At 37.5% G+C, this 20,587-nt stretch overlaps 1 protein-coding gene across 1 annotated transcript in view; it reads left to right on the top strand.

The window, feature by feature from the left end:
• The window catches only part of enpp1 (ectonucleotide pyrophosphatase/phosphodiesterase 1), a 28,601-nt gene that overhangs the window by 3,024 nt on the left and 4,990 nt on the right, over positions 1-20,587 (top strand). Inside the window, exons 2-18 of the mRNA XM_053337130.1 lie at positions 1,609-1,681; positions 4,558-4,621; positions 6,452-6,549; positions 6,635-6,714; positions 8,417-8,536; positions 9,548-9,657; positions 9,797-9,862; positions 9,956-10,028; positions 11,337-11,445; positions 12,481-12,612; positions 12,746-12,777; positions 12,915-13,042; positions 14,576-14,645; positions 16,101-16,188; positions 17,362-17,546; positions 18,296-18,335; positions 18,877-19,037. Coding sequence (XP_053193105.1) covers positions 1,609-1,681; positions 4,558-4,621; positions 6,452-6,549; positions 6,635-6,714; positions 8,417-8,536; positions 9,548-9,657; positions 9,797-9,862; positions 9,956-10,028; positions 11,337-11,445; positions 12,481-12,612; positions 12,746-12,777; positions 12,915-13,042; positions 14,576-14,645; positions 16,101-16,188; positions 17,362-17,546; positions 18,296-18,335; positions 18,877-19,037 — 1,629 coding nt within the window. The remainder of the gene's footprint in view (positions 1-1,608; positions 1,682-4,557; positions 4,622-6,451; positions 6,550-6,634; positions 6,715-8,416; positions 8,537-9,547; positions 9,658-9,796; positions 9,863-9,955; positions 10,029-11,336; positions 11,446-12,480; positions 12,613-12,745; positions 12,778-12,914; positions 13,043-14,575; positions 14,646-16,100; positions 16,189-17,361; positions 17,547-18,295; positions 18,336-18,876; positions 19,038-20,587) is intronic.

Raw genomic sequence — 20,587 nt, 5'->3', positions numbered from 1 at the left:
TAAAAAAACAGGAAATGCTTACATAGAGGAAAAACTGATGCCATATTTGTGCAGTCTAAGTTGATATTATAGTGACTCACTCTAAAATGATTGCTTTCACTGGTGGTTTCAGTGTCTACACAGGAATGTATTGTGGTTAGTTATTTGTTTACATCAAATTATACCCACCTTAAGCAAGACACACAAACTTAACTAAACCATACAGTTAAATAAAAAACAAACTTTCACCACAAACTTTCATCACAAACTTTACCCACCAAAGTGTCACAAGACAAATCTGATCTGAGGAGACAAATCTGAGGAGTCACAAGACACTTACGTAAAGAGATAAAAAAGAATAACAAAATACATTTCTCTTGTACAAATCGTGCACAATGGACTTTCATGGACATGCTGTATCTGAAATAAACGAAGTACACATTTATTTATTTCAGAGGGTAAGTTGACAATTTTTTTTCAGCCTTTCTTATAACAATAGTCTGGTGCTCAACAACCACATTTTCCTTCTACTGCTGCTCAACAGGGGAAACTGAAAACACAAATAAGGCATTTTGTAGTAAAAGACACTTGATTTGACTCACTCCTAACCGCTTATTTGTTTTAAGACTAACTGTGAACCTTTTAAGGTATAACAAGCCAAAAGGTTTTTTCAAGCCACTGGTATACAGGACCAGACAATGTTTAAAACTATCATTAAACCAACCCTAACTCATTTCAAACCAGCTTTCAAACTACACTGATTTAACAACCATGATCAGCACTGGTTAGGGCGTAGTAGGGGCATCATAATATGCAGCAATGACAGTGCTTCTGTACACCCTCCCACTCGAAATAAACTGATTGAGATGTCTTTGAAACGCCCTTTAATTAGAAAGTCCTCGCCCCCCAGTGAGCAGGCGGCTCTACAAGAAAGGCAGCCGATGTAGAAGCAGTTAGTCCTCCGTGACTTTTCAATTACAGAGGGCCATGAGCAACATTTGGACAGATGGGGATAGGCAGGAATGATTACACTCTCTGGGTTAAGGCAATAAAAAGAGTCCCACTTTGCTTAGCAACCTTTACTCTATGACCCTAAACATGTTGTAAATAAAGATACAAATCAAATGAGTAACTAAATTAATTTAAAAAAAGTGAATGAATCAAAGGTTGTTGTGTTGATTAAAAGGAGGTTCAGCAAAATCTGTGTGCCAGAGGTCTGTTAAGGTATGTTTATATTAGGGTTACAAAGCAAGTAGTGTGTTTAGAGTACCAGCAGAATAAAATTAAACTTTAGCCAAGGACATTTTAACCACATACAGGATCATTTCTCACCAGAAGTCCCGATTGACTGCTTCTCTCTGTTGAAATTTGATTCTGTTTTGTTCATTTCTTCACTTTTTACATGAAGGTAGGTATTTGGTAACTGCTACCAGGAAAACAGATGTTCTGCCACTAGTAGTAACCAAACTATTTTAAATGAATAACATGTAAGAACAGGTATTCAACTTACAGTACAGAGTGTTGTGGCTTGTGGAGTATCTTACCTCTTGGTTTGTTTTACTCACCAGGGCCAAGACATATTTTCATTAATTTGAACAACAATTCTGACATGAGTCTTCTGTATTGAAGGTACTGCTGCTGTGCTTTCTGGTAGGCATCCTTGCCGTGGTGCTTTCTCTGACAAAGGGCAGCAATGGGAAAGGTAAGCATCACTGTTAATTGACAGATGATTGTACAGCTATGTTCCACACTATTTATGTATCCTCAGTCACTAGTTGTAGGAGGTGGGCTCAATCAGCAGGTAACAGAATTATAGTTGGGCTGCTATTTGCCATTTTGCTATAAGAGAAATATTTTGATGCTGTAGGTCCCACTTGTGTTTGTGTCTTATGAACACACAAATTAAATTTGTTTTTATTAGGATCATATTTACCAGACAAATACAAGTGGTAGTGATCGTGTCATCTGATTGTCCGTCAGGAAGAATTTATTTCCCCAAATGTCAAACTATTGGTCTGACTTTAGGACAAAATGAATGCGCTAAAAGCAAATGGAATTGTCTTCTTCTATAGACAGGAACTTAATGTTGTCAGAGGAATTTGATAGTTAACTAAAAGGGGGTTTTAATGTGGAGGATCTGAAAATGGGAAAAAAAGTAACCCCATTTTATTCATGTAATAATTCTAACAGCTTTTTACAGATTTATCTTTACAAAACTGTCAAAATCTTCAGCTGCTATTACTTTAACGCACCTGTAAATATAAGCTTTTTGTTAGCCTTCACTCCTTGACACAGATACTGAATGAAGTTACTTTGGCAGCAACTGAGAGAAATAGACACACAGAAATAACTGTCTCAGGTTACATTTTGGAACTTTTCTTCTGGAAAGGTTTGTGAAAACACATGCTACAAGTTGTCTGTGGATAGAGGGACAAACAAGTCTGTATTTTGCTACAGTGAGCCTATAAAACTATTGTTTAGGCTACCAGGAAGTCTACCTACAAGTATATAGCCCAGGATAGAAACTCTTAACGTCCCACTGCAGATTGACTGAAACTCTAAATTGGTAGTATTTAAAGCAGCCGTGAAGGAGTGCCAAGTTACCAGCAGGCAAGTCGAGTAAGAGGGGGAGTGTGAGAGAGACTTGAGGAGTGAGGCTGCATATAAGTATGAATTGTTCACAGAATATGAGTCTGTCAGGGTGGTGTGATTTGGATTTGTTGCCTGCAGTTGCAAAACATGTCGTAAACACACTTCTAAGTGAGACAGAAATGTTCAGCCGGGACTGGCATGTTTCCTCCTGCTATAGATTCCATCTGGTTAGACGTGGGCAGCGGCGTCAGTATATTCTTTGTTGCAAACCGCTGCACCAAAACACCCCTCTTCCATTTCAGGGGCAGCGGTGGTGACTGTGGGCAGCTGCCCCCAGCCTGGGCGGGGTGCTCTCACTGCTGTGGCATTCCCCTTTAACTTATATTTCCTACTTACCTAACATGAAAGCCATATGGGAAAAAATCATGTTTTTTGCACTCATGAAGAATCTTTGTAACTTTGTTGGAAGGTCTACATCTCTCATAAGCTATTTTCTCAGAAGGGATTTTGGAAACAGATGAAAAGCAATAAAAAAAATAGCCAAGAACTCCACTTCTTCCACAGAGACCTTCTGAGTGTGTAGTGTAAAATACTGAGATTGGGTTTCCCCTTGGATTACTGACCACAGCAACTTGTCTCCTGAGACAGAGCATCCCCGTGTTGGGTCCAAACCGCACTGCTGGCCTAGAGAGGCAGTGAGGAGGGGCTTTCTCACCAACATGTTAAGATTCTCTCTGCCATGTGTCCAGTCAGCAGGCTTGGGTTGACCTATTGGACAGCAGTTATTTAAAAGGTGAAATAGGAGGCATAAAGCTTCCTGGTTGGAGTAAATTTATCCGTGGGAATGTCCTTGAGCAAGACAGTTATTGCAGAGTTTGTTTCTAAAAGTTCCAGGTCCTGCTCAAGGGAAAGCAATGTAGGGTAAAGAGTATTTGTTTTAGGGTTTGTGTTAACTTTGCTCTGTCACAGGACATGAATGAATACTCGAGGATTCATTTTCAACTGGTGTTGTATCATTTTATCAAAGGCAGAGCAGATGGTCACACTGAGCCTGATAGCATCCTGTTACACAAACACAAGAGCCAAACAACAAAAAATGAGCTTTCCTGCTGAAGTTTCTTTCTTATCTAACTTATCAAAAGTGTTCCCGCTTATCTCAGCATGACAGACATGGTACTGTAGCTAATTAGCTGCAACACATTAAGTCAAATGCTTCCTGCACATAATTTATTCAGTAAATCTGTTTCTTATGGCACCTTACTTGACTTTTCCATCTCCCCCCTTTCGTAAAAACCTTTTTGTGTTATTTTGAGATCGTATTCATTTTTTGAGTTTCCACTGAAAAATGAGCATAAACATGGGGGGTGGAGGATGGCGCACACCTGGCCAAGATGCACTGAAAGCATTTTGTATTTCTGCTTTTATGTTGCACTCCAGTAAAATGATTTAACAATCTCTTTAATCTGGCAGTAAATGCTTCTCAGCTTCTCAACACTTCATCTCCTTAAATAAGTCTGGTTCTTTTTTTTGTGATCAAATGTTTTATTTGTTTTAAGGAAAGGTATAAACATAGAACATGCAGAAGAGAAGAAAGAAGGAGAGGGATAAAAATACATGTATATGCACATATTGTAAAAATAAATATATATTCCATACATACAGAAAGGCATATATACATATACACAAAAACAACCAACTAAGATAAAATAATAATAGAAAATAAAAGTAAATAAATACATAAATAATTATAAAAATAAATAAATAAAATGAAATAGAATTTAAAATTAATTAATTAATTAATTAATTAATTAAATATATATATAAAATAAATAATTAAATACAAATAATAAGTCTGGTTCTTGAGGGTTTTTTTAAAGGTTACCTGGTGTTTATTGACATCAGTATTGTGTGCTACAGTCACAGTAGCTCAGAGATACATATTGTATATTCTAAAAACAAACCTTTGACAACTCTTCTCTTTTCCAGATGGAGGGGAATCCTGGCTACAGGAGGCCTTTGAGGACACTGAACAGCCAAAGTGTCCATCTGGGTAACACAATACTCTTATCTTCTACTGAAATATGAGAAATAATGTGGATTTGATAGAAAATAATGTCTTAAATCTCAGCTGGCCTAGGGTCCTGGCCCTTAGTGCTGAGAATAAAGCTGTTCAGTTCTGTCACCCACCCGTCTCCTGAGTGGAGACCATTGTTCCCACTAGGCAGTTCTTAATGGAAATTAAACAGAAAATAGAACGACTATGTTGTCTGTTCGTCTTTTTAGGAAGTGTGTAAATAACACACAACTCTTGTTTTTTATGATGGTGTTGGTTTAGTGGAAAAAGTCACTGTCTCTATGGAAACTGGGCTAATGTGAGTAATGTGCTGATGAGTGTTGTGTGCATGAGTGTGTGGTCACATGTGTGTGTGTTTCTGCTTGGTAAAGGAGTTACCCCAGACAGACTCATTAGACTATGGAAAAGAAAACCTTTGGTTCCAAATGAAGCTGTTGGTTTGTAAAAATATCTTTCAACACGTGTAATGTTGTCTGTCTTTATTTTTATATCAACGTTTTACACCACTCGTTTAGTTGGGTTTCTTCATTTTGTTTCTGTTGGTAAACCACACATTTATGTCACATGTGGTTTGCTCTTTCAATTTTGATTTGTATTTTACTGTACGCTTTGAGACTCTTCAAGGATACTTGATACTTACAGATACTTTCCTCAGGAGTTGGTAGAGAGCAAAAACCAAGCTAAAAGAAGAGTTAATATTGAACTTACAGGTGGATGGAAAGAAATGGAATGCAAGTTTTGTTTTGTAATTGCTGGATGTTTAAATAGGCTATTCTTGATACTACTGCGTGTTGTGTTTTCAGCTTGTTCCACTACCTAAAGTTGCCAAAAACAGTTTTAGCTATAACAACATTGCAACACTGATACAATTTCAGCACTGATAGCAAAACAAAACTTTTTTCAATGTGTTTATTTGGGGAATATTTAATCCTTTATTTTCATTTAAAACCATATGCCAAACAAGTACTGTGAAGGTTTAAGTTGCAGCAAAAAAAGTTTTGATTAGAAAATAGCTGATTGAGAAAGTCAGTCAGGAAGCCAACTTTCAAAACCTTAACAGCTTTTTGTTGCTCAATACGAGTGGCACCTTTTCTTAGTGGTTTGATATTTAACTTGTGTCCGGAAGTGCAGATTAGGACAGTTAGGTACACTTAGAAGCTGGAAGGGAAGCAGGCTAGCTGGGTGTTTGATTTGCTCTATACTAACATACTCAGATAGATATATTTGTCTCTTTTTCGTGTTTCTCTAAAAAAAAACACAGGATTGGTTTCACATTATTCTCGTGTCCTGCACCCAACATTTGAATCAAACGTATCTTTTTTCATCCCCTATGCTACAACTTCTACATAGCTGTGATATTTTCACAACTCTATGTCTCTACATGGGTTATGTAACAATAATCTGCAACTTCTCCATGATGATGAAGTAACGGTGGGGAAACAAAAAACATGACGTTGATTCAGTACTTGCAATGATTCAGGAGGAGATCATGTCTTCTTCTGGGAACTGAAATCTGCTGAGATTCATGTATTTTATTCATCATCAGTCACATTTGTCTTCCTCTTCTCCTCCCTGTGTTTTTGTGTGTGGTCTGTCATTCGACTTAATTCCTCCTCTGTCTGGCTCAGTCAAAGAGCTGCTTTGTATTCTCTTTACACAAACCTACTTTACTGCACTACCATGCCGACACCACTGGAGCCAAAGATAGCCATGTCTCCTGCTGAGTAATTACTCCACTCCCCATTCACAAACCTACCTCAGTATCCTCATAAAGCATCATCTGAATCTCTCTGTCTTTCCGCCCAGATTTTCCAAGCCTCCCGTCATCCTGGTGTCCTTGGACGGTTTCAGGGCGGGGTATCTGAAAGATCACAGCAGCCACGTTCCAGTCATCAACAAGTTGCGTAAGTCAACGCCCGCTATGTTGACTCCAAAGCTCCTCATGATTTACCAAGCATCCTGATGTGATTTAACATTACTGTTTTGCAGGAAAGTTTGGTACATCAACACCATATATGAGGCCTGTTTATCCTACAAAGACTTTTCCCAACCACTACAGCATCGTGACTGTAAGTGTTTTCTGCTATGTTTACAGAGTCAGGGGTTGATTAATTGGACACAACTGGCCAGATTGTTTTTCTGACTCTCTGTTGTGGTGGAAGGGTTAGGGTTATACTCAGACACTTTGCTTAAGTAAAAGAATAATATAACAAACTAGAAATACTCTATTCCAACCAAAAGTCTTTAATGTCTACTAAGGTAAAAGAGCTTTATGCTGATTTTCATGTTAAAGGAATACACTCTGAAATTCAAAGTGCTTAATGCTAAAGAATATAAGACCAGAAATAATAACGCTAAAAATAAAAGGACCAAAAGAAGCAAGTAAAAGTAATAGAAGAGAAAAGGGCTGGATGGCTTGGAATATGAACAACATTCAGAGAATGCTTTATTTGCATTCTTTTGATCAAATATGTCAGAGATAACCATCCATGTCATCAACATTATAAACAGATAATGTGTACACCACCTTTATCAACACCTGAGGAAATGCCACTAGTTAATTTAGAAGGGAAAGGACACATATCTAAATACTACAGCATATTCGTTGCATAAAGTACTGAGTCAACACTGGATAAATGACATGTCTGGTTGATAGATATACAAGAAGACAGACAGATTAGAAAATGTACAAAAACAGACAATAAATACAAGGTTTTAATCACTTCAGTATAAGTGGTTAATGATGTACATAACTCCTGTCAAGCTTCATCACATGTCTGAGAATAACTCAGATGTTTGTACTAAATGTTTGGATGAGAAACAAGCACTATTCCTCTGTCTATGGGAATATCCGAAGATTCAAAACTTCTGGAAGGATGTTATAAAATGCTTGTCAGACATGTCAATTTAAATGCCAAATGTTGTGTGCAGACTAAACTTCTTGACTTTGGACTTTCAAGCCAGTATGGCAATTGCACATTGTTGGAAAAATATGGACACTGCAACATGGATAAGGGAGGTTTCTGATTGTATTGGTCTGGAAAGACTAACTTACAAGGCCAAGGCCAAGGAGAAATACTTTGTTCAGCTCTGGGAACCATATATGAATATCATGAAAGATGGAAATGTAGGCTATATCTGAAAAGAAATTGTAAACAAGGCAAGGAAATAATTTGTTTCATTTGTATTTTATCCGATATTGATGCAAGTTGAGTGTAGGCGTGTGTATGTGTGTAATGTATGTATTTTGTCCTAAACTGTTATTTTTTGACAGTACGTTTTGACGAGAAGCTGTAACATAATAAATTGACAAGAATATATTGAGAAAAATAATAGATAATAGAAGAATAATATACATAACATTTGATGAAGAGCATTCAAAAGGCACTGTAATGGATAAAAATCATGTAGTGCAGCTTTAAAATTAAAGTCGTGACAAAAATATGCATCGTCAATTTAAAATGTTAAAATAGTAAGTAGTAAGTAGTAGTAGTAAAAGTGTTGTCTATGGTCTCAGATATTCAGGAAGTTTGTTCCAGATGTTAGAATTTGGAAAATCTATAAAATAAGTAGTAGCTCATGGAGATGAAGCAGAGCAGAGGTGAGAGGCTTAAATAGTGGATTTCACCTCTTCAATTAAAATCTGTGGTGGTTACAGGTAATATTTAGCTTAGAAAGGGAGGACAAAGGATGTTATCACTGTAAATCCCTGCAGCCACAGTATCAAATCATCTTGCCTTTCCTGTGTGATTTTACCTTTGATTCCTGCAGGGTCTTTATCCTGAGTCTCATGGGATTGTGGACAACAAGATGTACGATGTAACCCGAAACGCCTTCTTCAGCTTGAAAACTGATGAGAAATATAACCCCAAATGGTACCAAGGAGAGCCAGTAAGTGCAACCACACTAAAAAGTTAAAAAAGGTTACAGGGTTCAGTTCTGTTTAGCAAGGCCACAAGGCAGTAGTGAGTAATCATTTCTTAATAATTGCTTCACTTGTCTGGGAGCCAGCTGTTGACTGACATATAAAACAAATATGAAAAAAATGGTAGTGGAAAAAAGTGACTCATTGTGCTCAGATCTAGCAGTAATTAGCTGTCTGTCTGTCTGTGAACGGCACGAGACACTTGTTTTTTGTTGACAGCGCTGAGTTTGATCGCTAGGAATCAGCTCTCTTCTTAATTTGCTTCATCATATAATTATGGACTAGGCTCGTGCTAAATGACAGCTTGTGAGGGTTGCGATTTGTGCTTGTTTAGAGTCTTTGCGGTTTTCCAATCTCATTCCTCAACTTTGTGACAGCCTGCTCTTCTTAAGAATATCGTGCAGCCATATGACTTTCCAGGACATAAAGAGAACTACATCAATGTGGACTGATTTATTCTGCAGGAGTGAATTCCTTTGCAGTGACTTTTGAACCAATATAACTAAGTGCATCTGCTAAAATATGCTTATGTAAGGCTGCAGTTCATGAATAAAATACAGGTATTGATGTAGCATAAAAATATGTAATTAGATTTCCATCAGTCTTGTCAGGGCTATGAGATATTACACTTTTATCCTGATGGACTAAACACTGCTACTGAGATGAATGAGTTTGATATTAATATAGGACAGATTTACTGAATTAATCATGAATGTACATAAAGCTTTCCTCTTCTCTCCTCCTCCTTTCCTGTCCCCTTCTCTCCGACCTATTGTTTTCTCCTCTTGTGCCTCCTCGTCCCCTCTTTTTGTCACTTCTTCATTCTTTCACATTCATTCTTCATTACTTTTTCTTTTGTCTCTCCTTTTCCTTCCTCTTGTCTTTGTCACCTTGTGTCTCATCATGTCCTCTCTTCTTCTCTCGCCTCCACTTGTGTCCTTTCCTCTTATCTTCTTTTTCTCCTCTCCTCTCCTCAGGTCTGGATCACTGCCATGCATCAAAAACAGAAAGCAGGAACATTCTTCTGGCCAGGCTCAGATGTAGCCATCAATGGCACCCTCCCAAATTTCTACAAGAAATATGATACGTAAGAGCAAATTCATTACAGTATCTTACATGCTTTTGAATTCACTTCTGCACTATAATTGTGACAGGAGACTTGACGGCGCTATATTGCTGAGCGTTGATGTGTTCATAAACTACATGAACCCTTTTTTTTTGCACAGGAGCATCGCATTCGAGGAGAGAGTGGCGACGGTGTTTGAATGGCTCAGTTTACCTCAGAAGGAAAGGTATTATATGATCTTCATTATCATTACAAAGGACATTGCTGCGAGTACCCTTCAGGAAAAACTTGAACATCACTCTTGCTTCTCTGATTTCAGACCTGACTTTATCACTTTGTACATGGATCAACCTGACTCAGCAGGCCATCGTTACGGACCAGAAAGTGACGAGGTTAGTAATTCATTACAACACTAAAGCTGTGGTTATGAGTTGTTAATTACCTAAACAGTAATTTAACAAAATAATCAAAACTCAAGGTCCACTTACTAGCTTTATTCCAGAGCTTGAAACTGCATCTCATGGTCTTAAGCAGTGGATAGACATTGCTGTCTTGTTATGAAGATGTCTCAGTTGTCAGTTTCAGCCTGAAGAAGGCCATACAATGCCATTAAATGTCTGTAAAAAGCTATTATGTGGACCTTTTTTTAAATTATTAATCACTCTTACAATTGTTGTCTCAATTAAAGCTACAGTATGCAATTTCAGGATATCAATGTTTAACCCTAGCATGTGACTCAAAAGTAAACCACTCGCCTCCCTCTCCTTGCTCTGCTGTGCACTCACTGTATTGATTTCTTCCTGGGAACTGGAAGTAATGCAGCTAGCCTGTGAATAATCCATATTGATGTCTTCAAACAACTGATGCTAGCTTGCAGCCTCAGTACAAGAGGTTGCTAGAAGTGCATTCATGTATTGATTGACAGCTGTGAGATGCCATTCCTGACTTTAGCTTTCTGTAATAAGAAAGGAGAAACTCGCTAAAAACTTCAGTGGGGAATTTCTCTGCACTACAGCCTGGAACACACAAGCCTTTAGTGTATAAAATATTAGAAAATGGGTAAAATAGATCACCTTTTTCTAAAGCCCAGGGTGACGTCTTCTTGTTGCATGTTTTGTTCAGCCAACATCCAAAATTTTAATCTACGCAAATTACTGCTTAACATAAGACAAAACAAGCTGTATCCAGCAAATGTTTGGCTGTGTTCCTTAAAATATATCTTAAATGATTAGTCAGTTATTAAAATAGATGCAGATCAGCAAACTGATTAATCTAATAATAATTTCAGCTGTGTTTGTGACTAAGTGTTCAAAGAAACATCAAAGATAAAAACAACTAATTGTGTAATACATCAGTGTAATGGTCTCATTTAATATTGAATGCTTTTTCAATATTGTGTTAAACATCATTTGTATTGTCTTAAAAACACTTGAACAACAGTTGAGGCCATTTTTTAACATAGCTATGTTAGTGTTCATGCAGCATCTTGCTTCCGTCTGCTGTGTTGGACAGAAACACATTTACAACAGTGAAGGATATGAACAATGCTGACATGTAGTTTTCTATATTTGCCAATGATTCACTTGCTGAAGATGAACTTTGTAATGTATGCATGGAAAGAAACTGACTCACTGTTATTCTGCACATTGTTTTACTGCCACAGTGACACTTTAACTTTTTAACTGCTGTTGTGCTTCCAGGTCGTTATGGCCTTAAAGAATGTGGATCGGATTTTGGGCATGATGATGGATGGCCTGAAACAGAGAGACCTTCACAACTGTGTCAACATCATAATCATATCTGACCATGGTAAGCCAACCACACACCACTAGTCCCCGCAGCTGTGATTACAAATAATGGCATGTCATGAATCAGATTTGCTCTGATTCGAATAAACATAGAATTAAATTTACAGTTAATTATAAAAAAAGAAATGTGGTTTAAAAAAAGGCTACTCAATAAAAGATAGGTATATCTTTTTGCTCAGAAGGCAAAAATAACAGTAAAAGCATCTTTAATCAGTATAATAAGAAAACAACTGAGACTCTTTAAGTTCCTGACAATTTCTTTGGCTTTTACACCATTTATTTACAACGTTTGTATGTCTTAAATCTCTGTGGTTTTCACATTAGTGAGACATAAGTCTGTTTTAGAGAGAGGGACATTAGAGGCTAAGTGTCATCTTCCCATGTTTGACTTGAGTCACTACACCTGTTGCAGGAAAACTGCATTCACATGCCAGGAGAGCTGATGAAAAATTAGTCTTTTCAGTGGGAGTTAACCAGGAAAAACTGTTCTCATTGGCATGTTAGGATATTTTAAGAAAAAGTTACTGCGGACATCTGGAGGCCATATGTTTAGTCTTGTAATTAGGTGTATTGAAGATCAATGCACTGGAATTAATGTGGCTCAAAGCGATACCCAGCTATCCTCATCAAAGACATCACTACCAAGAGAAGATATTCATTTTGACGTCTTGTTGTAGTTATCAGTCTGGTGCTCATCATCGAGGACATGAAACAAAGAAAGATCCACCAGGGTTCACATGTCACACCCAAAATGTTGTCCACAAATGTGCTGTAAAAATGAATGTTCAAATCACTCACAGCATCTGTGCAAATTTAAAGGCCTGTAAAAGTGTTTTAAGTGTAATGACACAGTATGGAAAAATAAATCTTATTGGCTCTGCAGAGAAAAAGCACTCAAAACATTAAAAGCATAAACATATGATCATGGATTTTTTTAAACGTACAGTAAAGTTACACAAAGGTTGCATTTTTCATGCTATCATGGTTACATTTGTTCATAAGAATTGTAAGAATTTATATTTTCATTTATATACAGGCATGGAGGAGGCTTCCTGTACCAAAGCAGCATATGTATCATCTTACCAAGCAGACACCGCCAACTTCACTATCATCCAAGGCCCAGCTGCTCGTATCAGACCAAGCCGCCTCCCAGATGACTACTTTTCCTGTGAGTCCACCTAACATTAACTCCCAATGTCCCTTCTTCTCAGTATTGCAGCATCACTCAGTGTCAGTTTATTTGTAATAAGTGTCACTGACCTTGTCTTTATTATTAATGTCCCTTTGTTTTCTCTTCCCAGTTGACTATGAGGGCCTGGTCAAGAACCTGTCGGTATGCGAAGTATTTCAAATGTGACTATTGTATTGATAACAAGAATGGACAATTATCTGCTTGCCTGACTTCATGTCAAACAAACCCATTCTCCCTCTGCCATCTGTTGATTCTCCTCGTCTGTGTCTGTTCTGAAGTGCAGGACCCCTGATCAGCCAATGAGACCTTATCTCAAAGAGAACCTCCCCAAACGGATGCATTTTGCAAACAACAAACGCATAGAGAGAGGACACCTCTACATGAAGCCGGGCTGGCAGGCTGCACTGTAAGTGACCCACCAGTTGTTAATGTGGAAATTTAAGGAGCACTAAAGAGAAGTCAGAGCAGGATGACAAACACAAGCAATCAGCCAATCATACATGTTCTAAACATTCCAGAGGTTTGCCAAACCTATTTGGAAGACAAAACTTTGGAGTATAGTATTATCATAACTGATAGACATGATGGCCTAAACTACAAAAATATGACCCATGCTGCAATAAACTGGAATTACTTTTGTCCGTTAATTCTTTATAAACTGTCAACAGGAAGGCAGAAGCGGACAATTTATGCCAAAATTTATTTCAAAAGCCTTTTAAGACCCAGTAAAATCCTGTGCACCAGAGATGATTTCTGTGTTATTTTCTGGTGCCAAATATATGTCAAAATGTTTCCTTGTTTTTTTTAAAATCAAAAACCCTCCTTTTTCTTGACTTGTGAAATGTTTTATTGCTGCACTCTGGGGCATGTCAAATGTCAAATGTGCTTTGGGTCAACTAATTAACCTCTCCACAGATAAAACGCCACAGATAAAACGCCACTTGTTTGCTATGTGTTTGGATATCAGTTGGCAGAAGTTTTCTTTACATGTCAAAAGGTACATAGTTAAGGTTTAATCTTTAACTTCTCTGTCCTCCGTCTCCTGGAGCAGTCTTCTACTGATCCTGTTTAATTCTCCAGAGACTGTGGCCAATGCACTCCCTGCTTTGTGATACGTTCAAAAGTGTGATCTCCGCTCATGTATTCACTCATTCAGTCGCTTTACAGAAGCTAAATGTGTTGTAACCTCCATTTAACTGGGCTTTAAAGTAATTGTTGAGCACCCAATCAACAATTACTAGACTGATTGTTTCCAATCTGCTAACCAGATCAGGAGTATGGAGAAGTTTGTTAGAGGTCGAAGCAAACAACGTCTCTGCAAGTTATAAACAAAATAATTTCCTTGTTTTGGCTGCAAAACTAACATGATTACTATAGTAACCATAGCATTCCATCTCCCATCAGTCACAGTCCCACTTTACTGACTGTTTTGGGAGATTCTTAATGATTTGTAATTGCCACATTTCAAAATATCTAGCTTTTTTGTGTAATTTGACATGTATACAAATTTACTCTTAGCATGTTAGATTCTGCTTACGATACCAGAGCTGGTACGGTAAATGGAGTAATTTTCTTTGGCCACACACAAGTCTGAGCATGCACAGAAGTTGAAGCATTGACAGTAATTAGTGACAGCAATCATGAAGTGTGGTCTGTTGGAGAGGAGCTGTACAACTGCTTCGATGGAAAGCAACCATGTAATTATGGAAGATTGCTTCAGGCTGAAAAATGAAATCAGTTGACTTACAGTAGACACAGACGCATCATGCAGAATGTAGTTACACTGTACAGTAATATGACTTCATTTAAGCTGAAAATGAGATGAGAGTGGTGTTACACTCACTTCCATTCTGTCTGCCTGTTATTGTTTTTTTTTCATGTCTGTTATCGGTGTATATTTAAACTTGTCAGATAAGGTGTTTTTATTTTCTCTCCTCAGTAACAGCAAGGAAATTAAGTACTGCAAAGGCGGATTCCACGGCTCTGATAACCTCTTCACCAACATGCAGGTCAGAGGAAGGAAGGCTTGTGTCACGTCCTGTTTAGACTAAAAACCGCAAAGCCCTGATAATTCCTCGACACATTTCCAAAAAAATATATACAGTCTGACGAGACTTGGCAGGCATTCACATGTGGGAAGAGTGTTACTTCAAGTAGGCTTGACAATAAATGCTAGACAGGCACTTACCTTAGTTAAACATAAACCACAACAAACAGGACAGATGATTTGGTGATGTGAGAAGTTCCCTGAATTGTCTACTGAAATTACACTCTGAATGAATTTAAGGGGGAGTAAAAGGACATACAACACCAAGACCAAATCAGATCTTTTCACTCCATTGCTCAGGTTAAGTAGAATTCAGAGCGATGAGGTTTGTATTTGCTGCCTTGTCCACCTGTCAGCTGCAGTCAGACAGGACAGAAAGCCTAAATCAAACATATTCCATATTACTGTACGTTTAAGAACAAAGGCCACAGGCACTAGTTTCACTTCAGTATAAAATGAGGAAACTGTTCAGATGTGAAAGAAAGCTTCAAACAGCAAACAGATGAAATGCTGGTGGCTGGTTTATGACTTGTTTTTGTCTTGTGAACTCTGAAAAAGGAAGATCTATTTTAGAGTTAAATTCTTTTGCTCAAAGGCAGCTCCACATAGCTTAAAAGCACAGTGTCACTCATTGCTCCATTTCCATTTTCTTCCTAACCCTAACCTTAGACTTTATCTTTTTTATACACCATTACAGAAGAACAAGTGTTTGTGATCCAGCTTTATTTGACATTTGGACCCAGAAAGAAACATTTTGTTCTTCCAAATCTGTTGGAAAGTGTTGGTCAGTGTTGCAACAAGATTTGAGTCTAAATGCAAGATAGAAAGAAACCAAACTAAAATTAAGCAGATACGAAAACACATGAGAAACACATACTATAGAAGTCTGCGAGCCTACGCTGTCTGTGCTTTGGATGGACTTTTTTTCTTTTGGAAATGTGTTTACATGATTTGTCACTTTACCCATCACAATAAGATGGTGTGTGTTTGTTTACACTGAAATGTGAGTAGAATTAGTTATTGGCTGTTATTAGCTTTCTTAGATTTAAGACTTTTCTAAGTTGAAGTTAAAGTTGAGTCAAGAACTCACTACGAATGGCTTTAAGCCTGCCAACACACAGCAGAGAACACGAGCAGAGTGTACTTGAAATAGTCAATTTACTCACGTCCCACCTTACATTCCCAAGGTTATGTGAGGTCATTTTAAAAGGAAACTCAGATTTGAGTAATTTGAAACATTTCCACATTACCTAATTATAGCTTTGAGTGTCCTGTTTTAGAGTTTAAATGCAGTTCACAAACGTCTGGACACTGTTTTTAATATAGTTCACTGTACTCTTAATTGTATTTACATGTGGAAATGTCTCTAAATAAATACATGAACGTCAGTTTGTTAATGTGTATCTTTTTTTTTTAGGCCATCTTCATTGGTTATGGTCCAGGATTTAAAAGACAAACTGTTGTGCCCCCTTTTGAAAACATTGAAGTATATAACCTCATGTGTGGTAAGTACAACTTTACTTTATCTTATCCTCCTGCACCGAAGCTGACTCTTAAATTTTATTGTTTGATTGTTTAAAGCAATTAACATAAAGTTGAGAGTTATTGTCCTATAACTGGTGAATGAATGATTTTGTAAAATACAGATCTTATATTGTGTGGTTTTTATTGACCCACCTGGATCACCACATGTTTCCATTGTCAAGGAACATTTTAATTACAGTTTTTTTGCAACCTGGGCCTAATTTTCATTGAACTGTTGCCAAGAGTCAGTTTTGTCTTTCAGTTATAAAAGTTAGAAAATATTGTACATGGCAGTTTTATTGAAAAGAAAAATACAGCAACAGAGTTCATAAGAAGCTTCTACTGCACTGAATCTCAGTCGGGTGCTTCCAAATAAAGAACTGCTAGGGAAAAGAGTCACACCAACCACATCAGAGAAAATAGATGGTTAGGCAAGTCAAGTCAAGTTTATTTGTACAGCCCAATATCACAAATCATGCATTTGCCTCAGGGACCTTTACAATCTCTACAGTAATACAACATCCTCTGTTCGTAGACCCTTGATTTGAATAAGGAAAAACTAAAAAAAAACAAAAAACATTTATATTGGAAAGAATTGGGAGAAACCTCAGAAAAAGCAACATAGGAGGGATCCCACTCCCAGGATGGACAGACATACAATAGATGTGTGTAAAGAACAGACCAAGAAAGACAAATTACAGACATGCAGCATGAAAAATGGGAGGACAAAATTATAAGGGGAGCTAACACATGTCATCAAATCAACAGATTAACCCAGTAATTTGAACCAAATGATTTGGAGATTAGAATGAAGAGACACATAAAATAGGGAAGACGTTGCATTGAAAAACGACAACAAAAGAAAAGAATAATATATGTGTGAATTTAATGGACTCCTGGCTGGTTTTTAAGAGATTAAATGTAAAGGCAAGAAGTATTGTCTACTCCTTCTTTACCTTTTTTTTTAACTTATGTGACCCTTGTGTTACTTTCCCCTGCTGACTATTGTACATTGTGAAATGTGTTTGGTGGTGTCACTGAATTACTGTATCTCTATGATTAACCCAGTGAAAAAAATGTTACCACAGAATGGAATATTAACAAATGCTGTCCTTTGTAGTGTCTCATGCTTTTTCTCTCTCTCTCCCCTTCAGATCTCCTTGAAATCCGTCCTGCTCCAAACAACGGGACCCACGGCAGTCTGAACCACCTCCTGAAGCGTACCTTCTTCCACCCTGTACACCCAGCACCAATCTCCCATGAAATCCCCTGCGAGGCTACTGGTCCTGTTCCCACTGATGACCTGCAGTGCACCTGCGCATCCCAAAACAAGATGATGGTATGTTTGTCACTTAATGAAGTTGTAGTTGTTACAGTTAATGTTTGCTTCTCCAAGTTCTTGAGAAAGTTCAAAGCAGTTATTTTTTCACAAATGGCCAATTTCTGATACAAATGATAAATAGTGTTTCCTTAAAAAAGGACCAATACACAGAAATATGATTGTATAGAAATAGAATTGCTACTAGCCACATAAAAAGCCATATCAGTATCAGAATCTCCATCAATATTTACAGACTCTAAGGTAATGACCTGAATAACCTCAGTGCAGAGGTTCATTAAAACTTGCAGTGGAGTACAGCTGCATGATTAGTCAATTAATCATTCATTAATCATAATTGATCAGTCACCCACTGTTTTCATAATCAAATAGTCATTTTGAGTCATTTTTAAGAAAAATGCAAGACTTTTTAGATTCCAGCTTATGAAATGTGAATATTTTCTGGTTTCATTAGTCTACTGTGATAGTAAAGTCAATACCTTAGGACAAAAGAAGACATTTAAAGACTTTGGGAAACAGTGATCAACATTTTTTCACCATTCTCTAACATTTTATACATCAAATGACTAATCAGTTAATCAAGAAAAGAATTTGGCAGATTAATCGATGAGTAATAATAAATTAATTGATGAAGATAATCGTTAGTTGCGGCCCTATACTTTACAGAGCTTACATTGACATGCATAGTGACTGTGCAGTAGATATGTGGTACATTTGAACTGATTTGAAAAGTGTGCATTTATTTTCAGGAGGAAGCTATGAACAGACTTCTCTTGACAACTAATGACAGTGAGTATCTATTTGTTTTTCTTTGCATTTGTACTGGTTTTCAAAGAGAAATATAAGATTTACTGCAGTGTTTGGATACTTTTCTGTACATCTGGGTCTGTTTTTCATGGTTTTCGTGGTTCATATTCCAATTCTGGGTAATCACAATGTTACAGCATACAATATATTTTTAGACGTTTAGTTTCAGCTGTGTGCTTCCAACTTTGTGGCAGCAGTTTAGGGAAAGGCCCTTTTCCTGTTTCCACATTGAAATATCCTTAGTGATCCCCAAACTCAGCCCTATCCAACACCTTTGGGATGAACTGTACTGCTGACTTTGAGCAAGGTCTTATTGTCCAACATCTGGGCCAACATCTGGACCCGACCTAGTCTTGTGGCGCAAATACCGACCAAGTCTCAAAATCATGTGGAAATCTTATAGCAGCATATTTTTGTCCAAGGTTTTGGAATTAGGGGAATTAGGTTCTCAATAAACACATACTTTTGATCTGATATTGTACCTGAAAACTGGTGTAAAGCTGATTTTCCCCCCTCCTTTTAGATGTTAAAGCCAGCTTACGTCGTCTCCATCATCCTTTTGGCACCCCTCAAGTCGTCCAACCAGGTGCCACCTTTTGTCGTCTGTACCACTCGGATTACCTCAGTGGATATAGCAAAGACCGCCTCATGCCTCTCTGGGTGTCGTTCACCATCCAGCCTCTGGTGAGTCCTGGAGCTGTCTTTCATCTCTAAACATAGAGCGTTCAGTTGAGTTGTCCCAGCTATATTTCTTGTGTGGGTAGGGTTTGGCTAGAGAATGTTAGAAGTTGTTTAGTATTTGAATCTCCTCTCTAAGCAGCTGTTACTCATCTTCCATGCTCATGTTGACTTAAACACTTCTTGTCTTTCTCATTATGCGGTTGAGCTTTAGTGTAAATCATGACCTCAAGCAGAGTGATACATTCCCAGGAGAGTTCACACTGTTGTACTGTTCTGTCTGAATGATAGAGCAAAAGAGGATGTAGATGTGTTTTCAATCAAGCTTTATCTAAATACAGTACAAGCTAAATATGGCTAGTACTATATTATCTGTCTTTATTTAGACAAAGAATCATGCGTCTGATTGTTCCTTGAAACTGTCATGGCATAACATACTGCATCATGCTAAACCCATTTGCACACCCACAACAAACATACAGCTTACAGCTTGTCAAATTTAATATCTCCATAAAGCTCTTTTCAAGCTAGTTTGCCTACCAGAACATCAATGAGTCAATGAAAAGTATGAGACCATGCGATTGATCTGCCAGCAGAAACTAGCATTACTATTTTTATACAGTACATTTCAGAGGTCTATAATTTTCCAAATAATTTCCAACAAATATCCTGGAAAGAGGTACATATTTTGGCAGTAATTACAGGGACATAATGATTTTCTTTTCCTTTTTAAAGAAAAACTCATGACCTTAAGATTAAATGTGGCTCTGTTCACCACTGAATGAATGTTGTTTTGTTTTGGGGTTTTTTTTAAACAAATACTCATACAGTAATCCCCAGAAGATGAAACCTCATGATTTCATTCATTCATTCATTCCCGAGATTTTAGATTTTAGAGGAAATGTCTCAACAACTTCTGAATGGATTGTCATAAAATTTGGTACAGGCATTTCATTTTACTAATCCCTTCACTAGTGCCACCCTAAGGTCAAAAAATGCTCTTGATATTCCTATCACCATTGGCTATATTTTGTGCTTCCTGCTAATTAGCAAATGTTATCATGCAAACATGCTAAATGAAGACATTCATACGTGATAATTAGCTTCATATCATTGTGAACATGGATTTATTATAAGCGCTGGATATAGTGCCGCCAATTTTTCCCAGTGGCAACTCGTGGTATTCCAGTGAAAAATCCCCCTGTGGCCCAAATAGCATTTTCCATTGTAAAAGAGCCATCTGTAAAACTGTTGACAGGACAGCTTGAACTGCTGCAATGTCAATTATGACTTCTTATTATGAATTTTTGATCCAATGAGGTTATATATTTGTAAAACTTTCCTCGAGCTGATTTTAAAATCCATGACGTCATCACAATTTAAAGTCTATGAGCCAAATGTGAACTCGCATGTGTGACCACTGTGTATGTTCAGTGGGCCGCGTAACACAGAAACAAACCTGGAAGCTAGAAACTTTTTTTGGCATATGTGCCAGCCAAGCATTTTTTTATAGGACTAAATCAGCACCATTTGTAGTCTAGTATCCACTCTTATAA

The sequence above is a fragment of the Scomber japonicus genome, chromosome 17 (genome assembly GCF_027409825.1).
Source record: "Scomber japonicus isolate fScoJap1 chromosome 17, fScoJap1.pri, whole genome shotgun sequence".
Classification (NCBI taxonomy): Eukaryota; Metazoa; Chordata; class Actinopteri; order Scombriformes; family Scombridae; genus Scomber; species Scomber japonicus.
Note: the sequence above shows the minus strand (reverse complement) of the source record. Positions and strands in the feature narration are given on the sequence as shown.